Source organism: Equus quagga, chromosome 2 (genome assembly GCF_021613505.1).
Source record: "Equus quagga isolate Etosha38 chromosome 2, UCLA_HA_Equagga_1.0, whole genome shotgun sequence".
Lineage (NCBI taxonomy): Eukaryota > Metazoa > Chordata > Mammalia > Perissodactyla > Equidae > Equus > Equus quagga.
Window position 1 is genome coordinate 28,234,918 of NC_060268.1, and position 23,058 is coordinate 28,257,975.

General features: G+C 42.0%; 1 protein-coding gene across 1 annotated transcript; it reads left to right on the forward strand.

Annotated features, from left to right (window-relative positions):
• The first annotated feature begins 20,759 nt into the window (after positions 1-20,759).
• RNASE1 (ribonuclease A family member 1, pancreatic) lies at positions 20,760-22,087 on the forward strand. The gene is made up of 2 exons (XM_046650936.1): positions 20,760-20,801; positions 21,527-22,087. The coding sequence occupies exon 2, from the start codon at positions 21,556-21,558 to the stop codon at positions 22,024-22,026; it is 471 nt and encodes a 156-aa protein (XP_046506892.1). The 5' UTR covers positions 20,760-20,801; positions 21,527-21,555; the 3' UTR covers positions 22,027-22,087.
• The last annotated feature ends 971 nt before the right edge of the window (positions 22,088-23,058 follow it).

Consider the following 23,058-nt stretch of genomic DNA (forward strand, 5'->3'; position numbering starts at 1 on the left):
CTGAATAGACCAATCACAAGTAAAGAGATTGAAACAGTAATTAAAAGTATCCCCAAAAATAAAAGTCCAGGACCAGACAGCTTCCCTGAAGAATTCTACCAAAGATTCAAAGAAGATTTAATACCTATCCCTCTCAAACTCTTCCACAAAATTGGGGAAGATGGAACACTTCCTAACACTTTCTACAAAGCCAGCATCACCATGATACCAAAGCCTGACAAGTACAACACAAAAAAAGAAAACTACAGGCCATTATTGCTGATGAACATAGATGAAAAATCCTGAACAAAATATTAGCAACCTGAATAGAGCAATATATCAAAAATATCATACTTCCTGATCAAGTGGGATTTATACCAGGGACACAGGGATGGTTCAACATCCATAAATAAATCAATGTAATATACCACATTAACAAAATGAGGAAGAAAAACCACATGATCATCTCAATAGACATAAAGTATTTAACAAGATCCAACATCCATTTATGACAAAAACTCTTACTAAATGGGTATAGAAGGAAATTACCTCAACATAGTAAAAGCCATGTATGACAAACTCACAGCCAACATCACACTCAATGGGGAATAACTGAATGCTACCTCTCTGAGAACAGGAACAAGACAAGGGGGCCCACTCTCTCCACTCTTATTTAACATAGTAGTGAAATCTTGGCCAGAGCAATTAGGCAAGAAAAAGGAATAAAAGGAATCCAAATAGGAAAGGAAGAAATGAAACTCTTGCTGTTTGCAGATGACATGATTTTATATATAGAAAACCCTAAAGAATCCATTGGAAAACTATTAGAAATAATCAACAACTACAGTAAAGTTGCAGGGTAAATAATTAACTTATAAAAATCAATTGCATTTCTATACTCTAATAACAAACTAATAGAGAATTCAAGAATACGATCCCATCTACAATAGCAACAAAAAGAATAACATATCTAGGAATAAATTTAACCAAGGAGGTGAAAGACATATACAATGAAAACTATAAGACATTACTGAAAGAAATTGATGATGATTTAAAGAAATGGAAAAATATTCCATGCACATGGATTGGAAGAATAAACATAGTTAAAATGTCCATACTACCCAAAGCAATCTACAGATTCAACGCCATCCCAATCAGAATCCCAGTGACATTCTTCATGAAAATAGAACAAAGAATCCTAAAATTCATATGTGGCAACAAATGACCCAGAATAGCTAAAGAAATCCTGAGAAAAAAGAACAAAGCTGGAGGCATCACAATCCCTGACTTCAAAAAGTACTACAAAGCTATAGTAATCAAAACAGCATGGTACTGGTATAAAAACAGACACATAGATCAATGGAACAGAATTGAAAGGCTAGAAATAAAACCACACATTTATGGACAGCTAATCTTCAACAAAGGTGCTAGGAACATACAACACAGAAAAGAAAGTCTCTTCAACAAATGGTTTTGGGAAAATAGGACAGCCACATGCAAAAGAATGAAAGTAGACCATTGTCTCACACCAGACACAAAAATAAACTCAAAATGGATCAAAGGCTTGATGGTAAGACCTGAAACCATAAAACTTCTAGAAGACAATATAGGTAGTACACTCTTTGACATTGGTCTTAAAAGGATCTCTTTGAATACCATGTCGTTTTGGACAAGGGAAACAAAAGAAAAAATAAACAAGTGGGAGTTCATCAGACTAAAGAGCTTCTGCAAGGCAAAAGAAACTGGGATCAAAACAAAAAGACAACCCACCAACTGGGAGAAAATATTTGCAAATCAAATATCCAACAAGGGGTTAATCTTTATAATATATAAAGAACTCACACTACTGAACAACAGAAAAACAAATAACCTGATCAAAAAATGAGTAGAGGATATGAATAGACGTTCCTCCAAAGAAGATATATCGATGGCCAATGGGAACATGAAAGGTGTTCAACATCACTAATCATCAGGGAAATGCAAATCAAAACCATGTAAGATATAAGATATCACCTTATACCCATTAAGATGGCTATAATCACCACGAGAAAAAATAACAAATGTTGGAGAGGTCGTGGAGAAAAGGGAACCCTCATACACTGCTGATAGGAATGAGGACTGGTGCAGCCACTATGGAAAACAGTATGGAGATTTCTCAAAAATTAAGAATAGAAATACCATATGACCCAGCTATCCCACTACTGGGTATTTATCCAAAGAACTTAAAATCAACAATTCAAAGAGACTTATGCACCCCTATGTTCATTGCAGTATTATTCACAATAGCCAAGATGTGAAAGCAACCCAAGTGCCCACTGACTGATGACTGGATAAAGAAGATGTGGTATATATATACCATGGAATAATAGCCATAAAAAATGACAAAATTGACCCATTTGCAACAACATGGATGGATCTTGAGGATATTCTGTTAAGCAAAATACACCAGACAAAGACAAACACCATATGATTTCACTCATATGTGGAGGATAAACAAACATACGGACAAAGAGAACAGTTCAGTGGTTACCAGGGGGAAGGGGGCTGGAGGGTGGGCACAAATGGTGAAGGGGAGAACTTACATGGGAACAAGCAAATAATAATGTACAAGTGAAATTTCACAATGTTGTAAACTATTATGACCTCAATGAAAAAAAACTGGGCATAGCAGTCACAGAACTCCAGGAGCTAATGGTCATTGGGAGGAAAACTTTTCCTCTATCCACTTACGTTCAGCCAGGGGCCTGTGAATTAACTGACAATATACAGATTAACAGGAGAAAAAATGGGTTTATTAACACATACACACATGCAGAAGTTACTCCCTGAAAAACCAAGGGTAAAGTTTTATACAACAATTTAACAAAAAAGGGGGGTGTGACATTAGTGCTCCAATGGGAAGGTATGGAAGGTTCTACCAGGCTTTTTGATGTGCAGCTGAATTCACACTTCCCAAGCAAGGGGTCAGCTTTCTGCCCCACTGGAAACTAGCTCAGAGGAGGGTCAATGGGCAGCTGTATTTTTGGGAGTTTCTGCTAAAGTTTAGATCACATTTCTTTCTGTGGCTTTTGATTGGTCTGATGTTTTCAGTTTAAAGTAATTTTAATCCCTTCATGGTCCTAGACCATCTAATTAGAGTGAATAAATCTCCTCTATGCTTTCTTTACCCATCCTTTTGGTCTTTTCATTACTTTTAAAAACTTTTATTTATCTTTAAAACATTGCAGCACTCCAGTGTCAAAAGTACCTCAAAGTCTCAACCCTCTCTCACAATTGTTTTCTATTTTGTCTCATCTTTTGTTCTGCCCCTTGGCTTGGTTCTTGAATTTTTGTTGTTCCTCTTTTATTGGGGTTTTAAGTTGTTATAATTTCAATGTCATAAATCATCTTGTACATATTACATTTTCCAATTGGGGATTATTTCTATATGAGAATCGAATGTTTGGAATTCGTGGTTCTTATGGCACAGACATTTTATAGCACTTAATACATAATGTCACATTTTTTCAGAAAGCATTTTAGTAATATGCATGGTCACCAGTGATGTGTGTGTCTTACTCCATGAGTGTGAACCAGCTGATATAAGTTGAGCCAGAGGTTTTTGATAGATACCAGGTAAGGGCAGAACCCAGGAGGAGGTACAACTGTCTCCACCAAGCTCTGCTGCCATCTCCTAGTGGGCACCAAAGCAGAGGTGCATTGAAAGTGCCAGAGCTGCATAGCCGTCCACGATGAAGTGGGGCAAGGGCCTCCAACTTGTTTCTTGATTCTCTGGTAAATAGGTTTTCGTGCTATAGGTCTTATGCCCCAGTGTTTTACAAAGTTTTTAGTGAAACAGATTGTTAGGTTGACACTTACTGCTCTCTACATTCTAAGGATTCAAACACAAATCCACATAGTACGCTGGACTGCAGCAGACTCACAACAGTGACACTGACTTGTATTGCTTCACAGTAATTCCTTCCCTCCAAAGACTCAGTCCTTGTTTCTACGTCAAGCTCTTGTGCCTGATTGCTTTCCTTAACATGAGTTCTTTTCAAGGGGATCCTCAGTCCTTCATGCAACATGGTGCCTTTCCAGGTTGTCAGAAATGCCTACACTGTCTAAATTTTAGCCTGAATTTTTATCAAAACTTTTGTTACATAAATTTAAAAATGTGTGAATCAGATGGCGTATGGCAAGGACAGTCAGTAATGAAACATGAAAACAAGGAACCAAAGAGGTATTATTGGCTGTGGGTCCACTGAATGCTGTACCTTGATCCAAATATGTCACCGGATAGATTCCCATTATCACCTGATGCCAATAAACATTTCAATTATTCAATCAGCTTCTTTCTTTATTATTCTATGCTCACCAAGTAACCTTCTTATTAAAATCTGGCTTCTTTAGATTGTATCGGTCATGCTGACATCTGCCTTTCAAGAACTGTAACAGTTATATCATCCTTTACATATTAAAAATTATCATTCTGGATTATATCTGGGTGATCTATGAATTTGTTTAAACTTACATTTTGTTTTCCCCAAAAACAAAATCAAGCTTTGAGCCAGCAAACCTGGGGACCATAATGTGTGGTGAATTCACCAAAGGAAGTGCTATATTGTGAGTATTACAAGCACTAAGTCAGAAAGCATTTTCCGTTTCTATCCTTATCTTGCCTGCTTTCAAATATTAGCAATTTCCAAATAAAATGATATTTTCATAACATAACTCACATTAAGTTTATATGTATATGTGTCTTTTCATCTTCCACTCTCTGATAGCACAATTGTCTAATTGCTATATAACTACTTCGAATGTAGAACTATTTTAAACAAGACAATAATATACAAACATTTATGTCTGGCCATTTCTAAACTCTTAAAAAGTTTCAAACTGATCCATGTCTTTTCCTAATTAAAAAATATCACTTAGAGACAGTGCTATAAAATTTTCTTCCTTCTCAGATCTCCTGTTCACATTTTCTTCCATATCTTATTGATTTGGCCAGGTCTTCCCAAACAATATCAAATAATAGCTAATATTGCTGATATCCTTATCTGCTTCTAATTTTAGAAGGATACATCTAGATAGATAAATGTTGGTAAGTACTTGATGCTCCTTCCCACTCTTTTTTGTAGTAGACTTGACTGATTGATTACAGAGCACTACAGACAACTGCCACAATTGATTAGATTTGGCACACCAGAGGAACGCTCTAGTCATCTGGATCTAGATACCTTATCATGTTATCATGTGTTTCATTGCTTGAAAAAAAATCAGCATATTTTGAATCTTATGAAGTCTTTAAAAAAATCTATTGATGTGATCCTGGTTTCTAAGAATTTCTGATCATCCAGCTTCTCTGGATTCCTGATTCTTTCTTGAAGAAGGAAAACAATTGAGCAATTTTATGAGGAAATGTATCTTTGGTGTGTAGGGTACGAAGACATTTCCTCTAGCCATTCTAGGTCCTTCTGGCTGGACTATGAATTAAATTGACATGAGACAAAATAACAGGAGAAAATTAAACAAAGCTTTATAACATGAATACATGGGAGAGACTCAGGAAAACTGAGCAACTCACCAAAATGGCAGAAGCTCTCACCTTAAATACCATCCTCAGCTAAAGACAAAGGAGGATGTTGGGAGTGGAGGGGCTCAGTTATGGGAGATGACCAGAAAAGAACAGTAAACAAGAGGAAGGTGATTATGCAGATTTAAGTCCTAGCCTTCTGCGTTGATAAGAGTTTCTAGAGATAAGGTCATCCCCCCTTCTTCCTGGTACCGAGAGGGAGACACCTTTACAGATGGACATTTCCTTTACAAATGTAAATGTCTCTTAACAAAGGGTAATTTCTGCTTTTCAGAGTTTGTCTCAGATCTGCAGTTTTTAAAAGTAACCAGCCCAAAATAATCCTCATGCCCCAGAGACATATCTTCAGGCAGCCAACTCTAATCCCCCACAGGTGTAAGGCATCCACTTTTGTGAACAAAGAAAGGAGAGAAGCGTTTATGGAAATAAATAGTATAAACTTGACTATTGGGAGTTAGAAGGTCCTGGAAGTTCTCAGAATTTGTGAGACATTTCCATCTCCTTTCACCTGGAAGTTAGTTAGCCGTTTATAATTAAGAATGCTAGATGGGCAAGATACCTGGAAATTGTGACAGCTTGTGTGGAAGCTGTGTGTTGCTGTGAAAATTTGAGAAATAACTCCCAGCCCCGTCTCTTACCAGTTGTGTGATACAGAGCAAATTACTTCTGCTCTGTCTGGGTTTCAGATTCTCCACTAATAAGCCAGAAACATGATCTTTACTCCAGGGTTGCATAGAAGTGTGTAATGCTCTCAGAAGACATAGATGCTCAGCAGATACGTCAATCCTCACACCTTCCTCTTTGCTGTCTACTGCAGGGTAGATAGCGCAAAGTAACCGGTGAAATTGACCAAGGACCTTGGGGGCCATTTAGCCGCTACAAGATCAGAAACCCTGACTTTTGTGAGCTAGACACTTTTATGCCCATTGTATCTTCTATGTTTATTACCATGCTGTTTTCTCAGTAATTATAGCAGTCTTTGGAAAGATTCAGCCCAGTTCAGCCTTACCAAGAACTGAGAGAGAAGGTTCTTGTCTCCTCTCGGCCCTTGGGGTCCAGGCGGCGAGATGCCCCCTCCCGGCCAGCGCGGTGGAGGCCGCTGACCAGGTCGCAGGCTTCGAAGGTGCCAAGCGCGGTGGGGGTGGTCGTAATCACAGCTGCTGAGTGCACCTGCCCCTCCCAGCAGCGACTCCTTCCCACAGGGTTTTACTTAAAGACGTTCCTCCCCCAGCCTACTCCGTTTGTTTGTTTCTCCAGCTAATTGTTTTAGAATTCCCCTGTTTATCACCAACCTCTTTTTTGCCTACATTTTTATGTGGCCCTGTAGTGGAAACTCTGAAGCCTCTGGCATACGAAAGCTAAGCATACTGAGCTCTTCAAAGTGGGATGCCAAACTCATTCCAGAACTCTGGGTCTAAAGTGGTCAGACATATCTGGAATTCCACCTGGCCATGATATAAACAATGACTATAAAATAAATGATAAAAAGAAAGATAAGGTTCTCCTCCCCCACCACCCTGTCCCTCTCCGCTCCCACTCCCCGCCTCCCCCCCCAAACTCCAGAGATTAAAAACCTTCCTCCTGTTGTACATTTTGAGAGGTGGAATATTTACACAAACCAGGACCAACCATAGTACTTTAAGATGAGTTTGCTTTTTTCTGAGGATGATGTGCTCCTGGGACTTCCTAATCACTTTAAAGAATTGGTAGATAACATCTGCTAATCTAGTGCTACTTGTAGTGTTTTACGAAAGGGGGGGACCTCAGAGAACGTAACTGGTACAGAGTGTCATCAACGCAACCTAGTCCTATCCAAAAAAACAATTTCAGATACTGTTATCAAGCTATCGTACCAAAGGAGAAGGACAATGAAAATCTAGATTGACCTAAACTATGGCTATTGGCAGATTTAATTGTCTAATTCATCAGTTACCTTGGACTTCTGATCTGTAGCATTGCACTTATGGGTAAATTTCAATTTAATTTAAGAAAAATTTGTTACCCACTCTGTTCCTAGAATCATGTTTGACCCATGTGGGAAGTACATGGTTTGGTGTAAGACTCAGTTCTTGCATCCAATTGCAACGTGATTAGCTCTATGTTAAGAATGGTAAAAATTTCTTTCCAATTCAAGAAATGGAACCCCCCCCCCAAAAATTCATTTGAATACATTTATATCTGTTTTGTTCTCACTGGCCATGAATCATTTTCATTATGAAAGATCTTTAAGCACCTAAAATGTGTTCTCAGCCTTTTTTCCCATTAAACATCGCAGCTTCTACTTCTAGTGTCACAGAGTCAAGCATGGTTTTGAGCAGAAATTCAGAATCCTGCTTTGCTGTGATAGGACACACGAAAGAATTGAGCTCACCTTTTCTTCAGTAGAGAACTCTAGAAGCTGTGGGCAGATCTTTTCCCAGGTAGCTCTATACATCTGGGAATTTGCTAATCCTTGCTCATTTAGAGTCAGAGAATTATAGAACGAATGAATTAAAGGGAATTTACAGATAATCCATACTAACATCCTCATTTTATTAATTATTTTATTCCCTCTCTCACTTTACATATGAGGAAATTGAGAGGTAAAGTAAATTGGTGAAATTCTTCCTTCATGAAAAAGATGTTCCATTCTTCCCAAGATCGCCTTTTGATTCTGCACTATGCATGATGTATTTCACATGGTGTTATCTCTTTTTCTAGTCAGTCTATCTCTTGTGACACCCTAGCTTTCTACAATGAGACATTAATTCATTTAATATGTATTTATTGGAGACCTTCTGTGCACATGGCACAAGATCAGGAGATATAAATGTGAACGAGACATGGTCTCTGCCCTTGAAAACACATAGTATATTGCGGGAGACTGAGAAGAAAGGATTCCCATTGAACTTGAGAAGTGGTATAATCAAGGTATGTGTGAGAGGCTGTGGAATCACAGACAAGGTATATGTAATGTATTGTTGTTTGGCAGAGAAAAAAATTTCTGTCTTGATCTCCTATTAGAATTGAAATATCGATAGCCTTTATAGAGGACAATTGAGAATATCTAAAGCCTTATGAGAAGTCCATGCCCTCTGAACATGTCTAAGAATTTATGCCAAGGAAGTAATAGGACAAGGTGTAGTAGATGCTGTGTGCATGTCCCAGTTCCCCCACTTCAGGACCAAGGCACTCATTCTCCAGCTGCTGGAGTGGTGGTGACAGACAGCTCTCAGCCAAGCCCTCTCGACAATTGCTCACATTGGCAAAGAACCATCCTACCTAAGGTAAAGCCTCTTCCCCCGGGTGGTCCCCACCTAATTAATGGTCAATGAGTAGATATAAAGGCCTGGCCCCTTTACTTTAATTCAGGACAACTCTGAAGCATCATTGTAGCCCTAGAGCTTCCTGTGTGATTGGCTGAGACCTTTGTTGTTACTGTATCAAAATTCAACTTCTTCTTCTGCCCAGTCATTCCTCCTTCACTCCCTCCATAGGTATTAATCCCAAGACTACTCCCCAATAAACTTCCTGAATGCAAATATTTATCTCAGTTTCTATTTGTTGTAGAACCCAACTTATGATACAAGAGTATAAATGCAAATGTAGAGGGTTTTTATTTCAGAATGTGTATACGTAAAAAGTGGCAAATGTTATAAATGTCCAACAACAGGGAATTTATTTAATGGATCATGATACATCCATAACATGAAAGACTTAGAGCCATTCAGAATAATGTAGATTTATCGACTTGGAATAAGTGTTTATGATGTATTTTTTCAATAAACTTTTTTTGTTGAAATATTACATACATGCAGAAAAAGGCACAAATCATAAGTATCTAGCTCAATAAATAATCCAAAGTGAACACATCTTTGTTCACCACTATCCAGGTTAAGAAATTGAATATTGCCAGGAGCCCAGATGCATTTTAAGAGAAAATGCAGAATCTGGAGCAGTATATACTATCCAATATATTATAAAAATATGTACATAGCATAGACAAAAGTGTAAAGAATTACATACTAAAATGTTAATAATGTTTTTCTAGGTGATGAAAAAACAAGTAATATGTTTCTACTTATCTCTCAGGAATTTTAATATTTTGTATCTTTTTAAATACTTGCCAACTAGGTCCCTTGGTAACTTAGAGAAACATATATTGGAACTTCCTGATGAATAATTACTGACTGTTGATTGTTCCCAATCAATACCCCCAATGAGTACCCCCTAATTCTGTATTATAAACTCTTTTACTAGATTTATCTCTAATTTCTGGGTCTCTGATAAGACTATTCCTGAAACTTTCTATTTACCCAGTGAATTGATGATGGAAACACAGACAGGACGAAATTGTTCCTTCCTATTATAGAAATCAGCATATAATACATTAATATATTAAATTACAATGCTTGTTCTTTATGCCACTTTAGCAATACAGTTAAAGTTTTAAACTCTTCAAATGTGACTATACTGAAGACATTTAATTTTTTTCATGGAAAGATAGGAGTTTGTAGTTTGTAGTTTAATGTGAAAATGTGCAAAATCCATATTGGGATAAAAATCCATTTCTTGCTGATCTTTGACAGGAATTCAGGAGGGGGGTGATGGTGGTTGTAGGTAAGAGCTTTCCTCTCCCTTTCTGTGTATCTGTGTTTCTGGACTAAGGAGTGTGAATTGGTTTGCTTTTCAATTAGACCAAAGGCAATGGTGAATACAGCCACGAAAGCGACTGTGGCTCTGTGAAAAACGTGGAAGTCTTAAGGAATAGATCTCATATTGAGATCCCACCTTTCTTCCTGGGAGGTATGGAGAGGAAGATTTTTAGAAGAAGAAAATACTTTGAAAGAAACAAACAATGTTTTAACTTGGAGTGATCTTAGAGATCATCTTTCTTCACTCTTTCATTTTTCAGAAAACAATACCAAGGCCCAGGGAGGTCACATGACTTGGCTACATTCACTGCATGATCTACCCACAGAGGCCTTGTGGCCCAGTTTGTGGAGATAGTTGTGTTGTCTAGCACCGGAATTTTCCTCTCCCATATGTATGCTGAGGGTGAAATACCATCTTCTGTTCATATAAAACAACCATAGCCCTGCTGAGGTCTGCTTTTCTGGCTCCTCTATGAGAGATAAAATGACTAAAAGAAAAACAAAAAAGTAGAGTTGAATTTGGGGGCAGAACCAGAAAAGCAGAGAGGTATTAAAGATTAGCCTTTTTGGAGAAGTGAGACCCATATTCAGGGAGAGGGGAACTCAGGCCAGATCAGATTGCAATGAGGCAACTCAACAGTTTGATCCAAAGCTCAAAGCAGGTTAGCCAGGGGATCAGGAGAAGGTTGGACTTAGTGACTTGATAAAAGGCTCCACGCAAGTAGATCTGAGACTTGTCTCCTAAACTGGATATGGCTGAACTCTCTTCACTTGATATGCTGCATAGACTTCCCCATCCACGTGGTTTGTCCCTTGACAATATCTTCCACCTGTGGGAAAGGAAGCACTGTTGTGCTCATTGTTATAGTCCTGATTAACACAAAGAGGAAAGCAGGAGATGGAAGATGCATGACCAGAGAACTTTCTAAGCAAATGACTTTTCTCAAGACCTTGCTTCCTTGACAGAGCCAGCATGTGAAGCCTCTTAAAGATAGGGACTGCTTGGAGTAGCTGTTCTCCAGGGGACCTCTTCTTCCTAAATAGGCTCTCCTTCCCCCAGGGTCCCCAGTGGAATCAACAAATGGGCCCCAGGGACCGGAGAGCTGGGAGCCTGACCCACTCATCCCCTCCCTGCCTTCTCTCCCCTCACTCCAGCTGCTTCAATGGAAGTGCCCCTGATTGTACCTCAGTGTGTGCCCCCAACACCTAACTCCACAGATGGGGTCAGCAGGAGAGCCATCTCTGCCTTCTCTTACCACGCTTCACAGCTGCAAGAGCCGTGGGAGAATTCTGGGGGAAATCAAGAGCTAGAAGAAGAAATCACAGTGAGAGATTTCCCAATGAGAAACACAAGGAGGATTTCACATTTCACAATGAGAGATTGCTGCCCTTTGGGTGCATGTCCCAGGGGTATGTTCCCCACCCATGACACATCAGGAAGCATAGTGTACTGAGAATGCTGTGCTGGAAGTCAGGGACATGAGGATGATTTCTGCTGCTGCTGCTAAGGTGCTGTCTGACTTTGGGTCTGCTCTGGCCCTCAATCTCCTCACGTGTATAATGGGAGGCCTGGAGGAAGGTCTCTTCCATTGCTTGTGTCTTTCTATTCCTTGAGTTCAAGGTAATTGTCTATATATTTTACATAATGAGTCTTTTGCATGGCCTTCAAGATACTTCTACTCTGGCCTAAATTTTTTTCTGTGCCATCCCCTACCTCCTCCCAGCTACATGGAGGAACTTGCCATTTTCTAAATACACAGTGCTCTGCCATGTGTCTACTTCTCTTTCTTTCTGAATTTTCCTTCCCCCCCTCTAATGAAAAAAAAAAAATCTATTTATCCTTGAAAGTCCTCCCCAAGGTCATCTTTGCTCTGAGACCTTCCCTGATTCCCCCCATTCCATCCCTTTCTTCCTATTGTTTCCTAATAACCCCGACCTCACCTCTACTAGACCTCTTATCAAGGTCTGGTTTGTATCGCAACTCTAGGGGCTGCTTCCGTTGGGGAGAATTCTCAGCACTTGGGCTGTAAACAAAGTCTATGATTTAATTGCTGCGTGCTTCTCAAAGTCTGTGACTCTGGTGGAGACTGCAGATTCCAGGCTCCCAGATCCCTCATGTGCCCTGCCTTCTTCTCTTATGAGCTGTTGTCATTCACACAGGAGTCCTGGTCAATAATTAACGCCTTCGTGATAAACTATCAGAAGAGCTGGCACAAGTGGGCTATCCCTTAGGTAAGGGATGGGGGGCACTGGTGCTTGCTCTAGAGGGAAAGCAAGGGAAGGGCAGACTCCCCTAAAATGGATGAAACCAAGAGACCACTGAACAACACAGGTTAACGGGGAACTAGGTCTTCTCTAATCAGGAATCACAGACACTCAAGTCTCCATTTTTCTTCAGACACCTGGGCAATATCTGACCTCCATTTAAGAAGACCCAGGGCTGGTACTTGGGAGTGGGAAAGGACATATGGAGATTGCGCTGTGTCCTTGGGGCTGAGGAAAACAATGATAGTGTTGGGAGGCTGGGAGGTGGAGGCGGGACATAGGGCCCATCTCTGTGTGTTCTGGAGACCAGGCTATTGACTACACCTGGTGGGCTCACAGGCAAGTCAGATCCGCCCTCTGGGAAAGTGCAACCTGTGCCTGGTTGGCCTAAAACAAGGGCTCAGATGTTAGAACCCCTTTCTTTCCCAGTTTATGCTGTTGGATATATGGATTTGTAATGAGTAGAAAGAGAAATCTTATAAAATGGGAAAAATCAACAGGAATAATAACCTGCACATCCTTAAAAGCGTTTTGCACTTTTGTAGTTGATTTGTCATATGAGGTGAAATGTTGGGCTGTGGGCCGTAAGCTGAAATTGGGACAAGATTTTACGATGTTTCACTGGGGGAGGGGTTTCTCAATTGAGGCCTATAAATGCATAACTTTGTGACAGGCTTGAGGGGCCACACTATTTGTCTCCTGAGACTCTTTAGCTTCATAAAAGCATAAAGTCTCCAGAGATACTGAAATCCAAATTGCCCTTTGTCTCCATGGGGTTAACTCCAGAGAGTTCAGAGCCTCACTCCTGAAGAGGAGTCAGGAAAACTGGGCATAACTTGAGCGAGTGGCAGGTGCACTACTTGAGAGAAGAGCGTGGGATGTGTGGGTGGCCCTTGCCACAGCCTTTCTCTAAGGAGGCTCCTCTGGGCCCAGAGCCCATCGATGCAGTATAGTACTGATCTTCCTGGGCTGCCTTCGAATTTAGGAGGGTTTCAGAGATTAATTTCCAGGCATCCTGTGGAGGGGGCAAAAATGCACTTCCCTGGGTGCATGCCCAGGATCAGGTCAGGCACTGATGTGGCTTCATGATGTGATGTGGTCTTGGGAGCCTGATTTGAACACTCAGGTTTGTCCTCCCTCCACCCCTCCCAAGAATTCAGACTTGAGACCTGGATAGCTGAGCCATGCTCAGTGACAGAAAGAGTAGCAGGCATTTTGGAAAAAGTCATAGCAAATCTGACACTGTCCAGTCACTTCTTTAGGAGGATGAGCTCAGGATCCCAAGGGCTTGGGTATGTCAGTTGCACTCATACCTTCTGGAACTCACTTGACACAATCCCCTTGTTTCTCATTTGCCTGCAACTGGATGTCCTCCCCACATACCATCCCCTTCACACTCAGGCTTATCAACAGGCTCCTCTGAGAGATTTCAGGGTGCCAGGAAATGCTTCCCTCTTTTCCAAAATAAAAGCCATCTATATCCACCTTCATCAAATGAAGTTCTTTAATAAGAAGATAAAACATTTTATTCTACATTTGGAAATAAAGCTTAAAATATATATTGAATTTAACTAGGTTCTAAATTGTTTTGGATTCCTAGGGAGGAAGACAAAAGAAGAGAAGGGGCAAGGAGATTCTGCACAGATGTATGGAAGAGATGAGAAGGGGAAGAAGCTCAGAAAGGAGAGGGTGAGGCCTGAAGACAAAGCTCATCTTTGCTGAAGTTGCGTCTCTCCTCCTCACATGCCCCCACATGCCCTCAGACTCAGGATACTTTCTCACATGTAATTGCTTGAGAATCAACTCTTAAGTATATGTGTCCCAAACTCTTTTAGTGTCTGAGGCCAATGGGAGGGAGGGGAGATGAAAATCCCCAGTGAGAGGGACCTTAAGATGGAGATGTCTGACTCTGCCTCCCTCCCTGTAGCCTCTTGCCCAGTTCTGCTCCATGACCTGTCATAGGTCAGCATTAGCCAGGGAGTGGCTTAAGTGCAGAGTTAGGGAAGAGGACCCTGCAGGCCAGGCTGGAGCTTTCTACAAGGCAGGAAGAGCTAGAGGTGGGAGAAGTGCTGCTCATTATCTCAGCTTAACCTCCACCCCTGTCCCTTCCACTGCCCATCTAATCAGTCTTTAAAAACCAATCTTAAATCTTGGGTTTAGAATCACATGTGGGGTTTCTGGATAGAAAAAATGAGTTGAAGGATGTCATCTTGTCAGTTACCCTATTTCACCTCTGTGGGCATCTGGGTTGTAGGAAACCAGGGCAGGGGATATCAGGGGCAGCACTGGCTCAGATATATTTTTGGGTATTTCCTCCATCCTTTCCCCTTTCTTCCCTCCCCTTTCAATCACTGCTTACCTCCCTTTGCCTGCCTCCACTTTTCTGTCTTTTCCTGTTCTGATTTTTTTCTGCTTCCTTAGTTTCTGGATTTGACAACAAACTCCGGAATATGATCACGTGTGTGTGTGTGTGTGTGTGTGTGTGTGTGTGTTTGAGTGTTTCAGGGGCTGTGTTGAGCCAGACTAATGCAGAACATCCTTGAGATTTTCTGACCTTTCCGTGTAAAAACATCCATACCCTGTACATACCCCTTTCTTTGTTCTTTTGAAGATCGTGTGGAAATGAACAAAATCACTCAAATGAGAATAAAGTCTACTTCATCAGAGTTTGCTAAAGAAGAAAGTCAATCACCATCACTTGTGTTTGGCAGAGACTCAAAGGCGGGGAAGTGGGAAAGCTTTGTGGTGGAGGAAAGGGAAGCCTTCCAGTGTGCCCTGATTGGAGGCTGTTGGCTTGGGGAAGCTGGAGGCAGGCTAACTAGGAGCAGGACAATCTATGTAATTGGTTAGGGGTACGTATTTGGCTTTCTCTGGTTTGTCCTAAGTTGGGGAAGTGGGGACAAAAATCAGGGAGGCTTTCAGTTATTAATTAAGTTTCAATTGTTTTGGGCCAAATGCTTCAGTGGTTATTGTTTGGCTTCCTGGACGGTTTGCTGTATACAGTGGGTTGGCTTCCTGGGCTTACTGTGCGTCCTGCCGCTCCTACAGATTGTGGGTCACAGGTTTATCTTTATATATAGTCTGCCTATTGTCTGTTTGTACATTCAGTCTCTCAGTCTCTCTTTTTGTTTATTCTCTCGCTTCCAAGAGGTTGACGAATTTGGGGAAAGCTAGGATTCCAGATCTTCACTGCTCAGAAATTGTTCAGTTATCTTCACGGTTAACTGTATTGCAAGATCTTCTTGATTTTTCTGTTGTATCATCATGGTGATTATCTGATAAGACAGGGGCTGCATAGAAGCTTTTAAGACTCAATGCAACGGACCAGCATAATGACCATTATCACTAAAACAAGAAGAGTCCCTGTGAGATGCTTTGAAACCAGGAAGCCCAAATGCTCAACCCAGGCTAAGAGAACAAATTCTATAGGCAATGAGGATCAACCTTAGACATCCAAATTGCTTTTTCTTTAAGGCAATGTATAGCCTGTTATAACTTACCTGTTTCATTGACAACTACAACAAAAAGTATTAGCAATGGCACAGACATCACCATGACTAGCCAACAAAACTTCTACAGCAATACGATTGTCTATCACTACTTGTGCTAATGAACTGAGACCAATGTATTCCACTTAGGGCAGAGGAGGTATCATTAATAGCTTCTACCAGAGTTAGTGATAGGTTTCTTAAAGTCTTTTCTATTTGTATGATTCTCACTGACAGGAACACTGCTCTGATTTACTCACATAAAAATTGAGTCAGTGATTCACTCAAGTAGTGTGCCTGAATAATCCAAAATGGCCTCAGTTTGGCCCTCATGTCTGAGTTGGAATTTCCAGGCTTGGTGATTTATAGGCTTAGGGTCTCTGTGTACAGACAAGTCTTGGAATACCATACCTAAGGTTCACGAGGTTTTAGTCTGAGCAAGCAGGATCAGGCATCCTGACCACAAAGGAAGAAGTATCAGTAGAAGCACAGGGAGATCCAGGAAAAAAGGTGTTGTCCGTGACACGAAGTTAGAACCAAGGCCTTACATTCCATATTTGGATCGCTACTAGTCTCTTCCAGCTGCCAAGAGTTCAGCTCATCGCCCCAGGGAGGTTGTTGAATTCAAATTTAGAATTAGGGTCTGAACAATAGATTGTAATAATTGGCTCTATTTCTGGGAGAGAGGGATACTGGCAAAGTCACAGGTTGGCTTATTTAGAGTCAATTGTCCATGTAAGTGCAAGTGCAAAAGTGGAAACACCATCAGCTGTGATTGCCTAGGGTCTCATTTAATTCTATCAGAATTGCCCAGAGGTTTTTATCATGGGGATCTGGTGGTGGGTGGCTTATTTAGCAGTCAGTAAGATTGAGGGCAGTGGCTACTGTTTGGGATAATCTAAAAATAGCATTAGAATGAGTTTGTTCTTTTTGGGGTTTTTTCCAGCTTTATTTAGGTATAATTGACAAATAAAATTGTAAGATATTTAAAGTGTACAATATGATGATTTGATATATGTATACATTGTGAAAGGATTCCCCCCACTGAGTTAATTAAAACATCCATCACATCACATATTTACCTTTTTAGAATGAGTATGTTCTGATCTAACAATTATAATAAAGAAGGAAGAAAAAAGAAAAAGGCTCATTATGGGTTCATGACAACAAGAGGTCTATAGGAAATAATAAGAATTATAAGCAAGCAGATTAAAAAATCCTCCCAGGAATTAGATAGGTGTCCATATCATCTCTTTTAATGTGGGCCTCACTCTTTGTAATAGCCACCTCTCTAGGAAGTAGGACTGCATCTAAAAGTTCCTTAACTTGCTGTCCATTTTAATGCTTATTTCCAAAAGCATCCCAAAGTCAGATGCTTCTCCAAAAGCATACCTGCTGTCTGTATATATATCTACTCTCTGGTCTTCGGCTAGTTGAGAAGCTCTTGTAAGTGCAATAAGTTCTGCCATCTGGGCTGATTTACCTCAAATAGAAGACTACATTCTGATGAGTTTAGGTTAGTGATAGCATGTCCTACTTGTTAACCTCAGTTCAGTTTTGAGGTATGATCCATCAACAAGTAATATTAGGTCAGGCTCCTCAAGAGGAGTCTTGAATAAATCTGAGTGAGATGCAGAATTTTCCCTACCTGTGATAAGACGACCATGAAGCTCCCCTTCTTCCGGTAGGAGCAGGAGAGTGGCAGGATTCAGGTGTTTCCAAGATTGACGGTATTTGAGAGAGAGACAGTAATAGAATCTTCTAAGGGGTTACTTGGCTGGTGGAAAAGTGTTGTGTGTTCTCAGTCAGTAGTAACATCTCACTGCATGAGGAACCATGAAGTCCAGAGTGGAGCCTAGAAGTAGTTCAGCAGAAGCATCAATACGTTTCACAGTGGCAGCTATTGCCCTAAGACAAGGGGGACATGCCTTTGCAACTGGGTCAAGGGTAAGGCTCTAGTAAAGATGGGTTTTTGATGGTTCCCTTGAAGTGAATTAAAACCCCAAGGGCTTGTCTGGATTGCCATGCACAAATAGGTAACATGGCTTCTTATAGTTAGGGATGCCGAGGGAAGGAGGCTATTGAAGAACTTTATCCGGGTTGCAGAAGGCCTATTCATATCTGAATTGTGATTCTGAAATCTCCTTCTTGGACAAACTCCCTAAAATTCTTCTGACACTAGAAAGGTACCAAAAGAATGGCTACTTTTGTGTAGCCATGCCCAACACCTTGGTGGAACTCACCTGACTAATACTACAAACTGTCCCATCAGGCACCTTGAGGGCAGGCCCTGTGACTTATTTATCTCTGTGCCCCCACTGCTGAATGAATGAATGAACAAATTCTAAATTGATCACTGTAGGGACCTACTCAGATCCCCAGAGTCGATTGAAGGTTATTTTAAACTGAAGACATTTGAGACCCAGTAAATGCAGAAGAAGCCTTTTCATGCAGATGCAGATGCAGAAGACTAAAGGCAGTGTCTTCTGAGAGTGAAGCTGTCATAAATCCCCTCTCCTGGGAGTTTTACAGCCAGCAAGAATATTGACCACTCGCCTTTGCATAAACAAACAGCATCACAAACTATCTTACCTCCCATTTGTTCCCCTAAAAGCTCATTAATCTTTCTTTAAAAAAATCCATTTATTTTCTATAGAGCCCCTATTCACACCCACCTCCCTTCTTTCCCCTATTAAGTTGGTATATAAACCCTTATCCCTAGCTGTTCAGGCAACAACTTTTTTTGTGTGCTTTCATATGCATATGAATAAACTTTGTCCATTCTCCTGTTCACCTGTCTTTTGTCAGCTAATTTGCAGGCCTCCTGACCAAGAACATAAGTGGGTAGAGGAAAAGTTTCCCACCCAACACCACTCCAGATGATATGAGTACTATCTAAGGACTAAGAGACAAACAAAACCTGGATGGAGGGTGGGGTGGTGGGTGAACTGTGAGGACATGAAACTAAGAGCTCGGCCACACCATGTCCTCCTTAGCCCCACTTCTCCCAAATTCATATACATTGACAAATAATGTTACTTTACTAAAAATTTCTTGGATATCGCATGGCAAAACAATGTTAAAATTTCCCTTTAAAGAATTCTGTTCTTCCCTCCAAGCTCCTTCTCTTCTCTCCTCTTCCCCTCTCTTTCCCTCTCCAGGGCTTCAAAACTGCCTGCTATTTTCAGCCCAGGTTTTTAGTAAAGCAAAAGCCCGGCAGTTCCTTGACTCCGTCCCCTGTAGAAAGCAATTCAGAGATCACCCGGTGTTATTGAAACAGACTTCTTGGCGGGATCTCAACACCACCCTGGGGGAACAATCATGAGACCTAGCATTTATAGATGCTTTCAAAGCACTATTCTAAGCCCTGTGCACATCTTACCTTATTTCTTCCTAAAAACAAATCTAAGAGGTATATATTATTATCCCCATTTTCAAGATGAGGAAACTGAGGAACAGGGAAATAAATTAAGTTCTGTAACTTGCCCAGCTCTTAAGGTGCTAAACCAGAATTTGAATTGAGACAGCTTAAATCCAGAGCATAGGGCGATACTTTGATGATTCTCACTCCAGAGGTATCAAAATTGTCACCCAGTAAAAACAGATCCCTTTCTAGGAGGAGATGCTGCTGATAAGAAATATGATGTTCTCTATCTTTCCCCAAAAGGTATTTGGGTTTTGGTTTATCTTTAGTTCTTCTACTCAACTCTCACCTACCAGATAAGTGGTCACTGTAGATAAGAACTAGTGTGGTCTGAACTGGGTGGCCAGAACTGGGTGATGTCTTGTGGAGGCTTCCTTCTTCTCCTCCCTATTCGGGCACTCTCTCCCTCCTCCAGATCTGAGAAGCCTTCCAGCTGTGGACAGCTGGACACCCCTGCCCCCTGCCCCTAGGAGAGGTGCTGGGGAGAGATGTGGAATTCCATCTGACAAGAGATGTTCACATATTGGGGATATGGGATAACTATTCGGGTTCAAGACTAATTGGACTCGAACTAAAGAAGCCTGACTTATGGCCTATCAAACATACATTGTACATCTGCTTTAACCATTACGGTAAAGAATGTGCTCTCTTAAGATAAGAATGCACCATCCTCCTGTCCCTGTCTGTCCCTTCCCACCCCCCAACTTCAGGATCGTGCTGATCTGCTAATTTGCAGCTGAACATCTCTTTGAAACTTTGATGAATACATATCCCAGGTGTGTTTAATGTATATTCTTTGTTCTGAAGAGATATTAGGCTGTACTGAAAACCACGCTTCTCTGGAACACTTTCTTCCTTTCTGGAAAAGTTCTTCCTGGTGTTATAATCCTCCCTCTGGCTCAAGTGAAACTCACCTATCTCTCTTATCTATAGAATGGTTATTGGTTATTTTGCAATAACACAGCCAAAGGTGCTCCAGGACTCCTGGGGAGAGAGAGGATCTCCCTTTTCCTCTCTCTCCTGTGATCACATGTTAAGTGTACTTTGCTACACCTCCAGGGGCTATTTGGTGAAAATGGCCCTCAAAGAGGTAACAGGGACTCAGTTGGGGTTCACACATGGGTGCTGTAGTGGCTTTCTCTGCTGTTACTTGTGAACCAGCAGACAGATGAGATTCATATGGTAAGAAAGGCTCCTGTGGGCAAAGACTCACTCTCCCCAGCTGCCCTGAAAAGAGGGTGGCCTGGGTGACTCCCTATCTCTTTCTCACAATGGCCTTGTTTTCCTCTGGACTCAGACCCAGATGCTCCTCCCACCCTTCTCTTCTTGGAGGCCAAACCCCTTTGTAATCTGTTTAAGGTCCGCATTCCAGGGATTGAGTGATTGCAGAAACTGGCCTTTCAGCTGTCTCAGAGACCAAGCTAGAGACCCAGGTAAGAAGCCTAAGAAGTGGTCTCAGGAGCTGCTTCTGTTTGAGGGTTGTAGAGGAGGGAGCCAGCTGGGTGAGGCTAAAACTGAGAAAGCTTGGGCCAGGCAAACATCAGCTGCCGGCAGAGCTGCAGAGAAGCCACGGTGCTGGAGAAGAAGCAGCGCCTAGGTTGGGGGAGGCGAGCATCTCTCTTTGAATACAATAGTGTCCCTTTATGATGCCAGTGTCAGGCACCGGGCTGAGTTTCCCTTGTGTTGTAGGACAACAGGGCTCTGTCAACCGTGATCCTCATTGACTACTTGCTGGTATCTCAGGGGTGTAGTTTGGCCAATTCAAAATTTGTCTTATTTATTTAATGGTTTATTCAAAAGGATCTTCTAAGGAGCCACTTTTGAGCACACATTTGATCACTGGGTACAAACATATTTTACTTTTCAAATGTATTTGCGATAAAAACTCCTCCAGTATTCAAAGGCAGGACTTTCAGGATTTGGGGTCACATCTGGGGTCACCCCCGGAGGGGAGGATGGCCTCTCTGTAGCGAGTGGGAGTCAAATCTTCTTGGAGAAGAGTACATGTGAGTGTCTCATTACTTGGAAAAGCACGCAGGAAGAGGGACGTCTTTCTGGCTGACTGGAAGGTGGAAGGGAGACCATAAGGTGAGAAGCTACAGGTGGGAGCGGAGCTTCTGTTTATAAGGCAATGCTTTTCCTCCTCTCTCTTTCCCAGCTAGGCTCCTCAGGGGTAGTGAGGCCACCATGGCTCAGGAGAAGTCTCTCATCCTGTTCCCACTGCTGGTCCTGGTGCTGCTGGTGCTGGGGTGTGTCCAGCTTTCCCTCGGCAAGGAATCACCCGCCATGAAGTTTGAGCGGCAGCACATGGACTCAGGCAGCACCTCCAGCAGTAACTCCACTTACTGCAACCAAATGATGAAGCGACGGAGTATGACACAGGGATGGTGCAAGCCCGTGAACACCTTTGTGCATGAGCCCCTGGCAGATGTCCAGGCCATCTGCCTCCAGAAAAACATAACCTGCAAGAACGGGCAGTCCAACTGCTACCAGAGCAGCTCCAGCATGCACATTACAGACTGCCGCCTCACGAGCGGCTCCAAGTACCCTAACTGTGCATACCGGACCAGCCAGAAAGAGAGACACATCATCGTGGCCTGTGAGGGGAACCCGTATGTGCCAGTCCACTTTGACGCTTCTGTGGAGGTCTCCACTTGAGGCCGGGAGCAGCAGATGCCCCACCACCTCATCATGGTGGCACCTGCCTCTCCCTTCTTCCTTCCTTGCCCTGGGGGAAATAATTCAAATTCCAACTCTCTCTCTCCCCCCCACCTCACCCCCCACCCCACCATGTGCTTCCCTGGCCTAAGGCTTGCCCCTGTAGCAGTTTGGGGGTGAGGGGTGGGTTGTGAGGTGGGCCCCATGTTAACCACTTCACTGCTTCTTTCAATAAAACACAGTTGCAACCACCTGGATTCCTGAAGCTGTCCCCATCAAGGTACTGTTTGCGCCATTGCTTTCCTGCCAGGGCGAAGAACTGTTAATGTGGTTGGCTTTGGTGAGCAGCAAATGGAATCATTAAATGCCTCCTCTTCTGATTCTTGGCTTTTAGCAACCTGAGATAATTCTTTTCCTGGTAGATTCCTTGAAGACAAATATAAAGTTTTTAAGTGTGGGCTATTTTAGATAAAAGGGAGCTGCGGTCTGGGACACTGTCATGCTGGGTGAACTGACAGAGGGCGAAGCTTAATTATGAAAATCTCTGGCGCACAAAGAAGGACAGTGTGACCTCAGGGAGAACCTACTCAGCCTCAGGGTGGGGAGGAGAAGTGTAGGAAAGTATGATCTTAAATTTCCATTTTCCTTTTTTTGAGTGAGTCATGACTAAATGAGATAAATGGTCGTTTCTTACTTGGAAAGTTGGAACCTTCCAGCTTCAATTTAAGAGCTGGAAAGGCCTTTCGAGATCATCAGATTGGGGGAGAATAAGTAGATTTCAGCTTGTGTACCAACTCTGATTGGAAGTGCCTGTCTAGAATGCTGTAGAAAAACTTCCAAACAGTGATGTGAACAGTAACCCCTACCGAAGGCATGAGAGAGGTAAGGGTGTATGTGTCACCCCTCTGCCATCCATGACCTAACGTAACCCCGCCTTTTACAGAGGAGCAGCCTGAATCTCAGAAGCATTAGGTGACTGGGTCAGGGCCGCTGCTGCTTAGTGGTGCAGCTGGGACTAGACCCCAGGCCTCC

What these genes read in the sequence shown, in the direction of transcription:
- RNASE1 (XM_046650936.1), top strand. Translation starts at nt 21,556, where the DNA reads ATGGCTCAGGAGAAGTCTCTCATCCTGTTCCCACTGCTGGTCCTGGTG.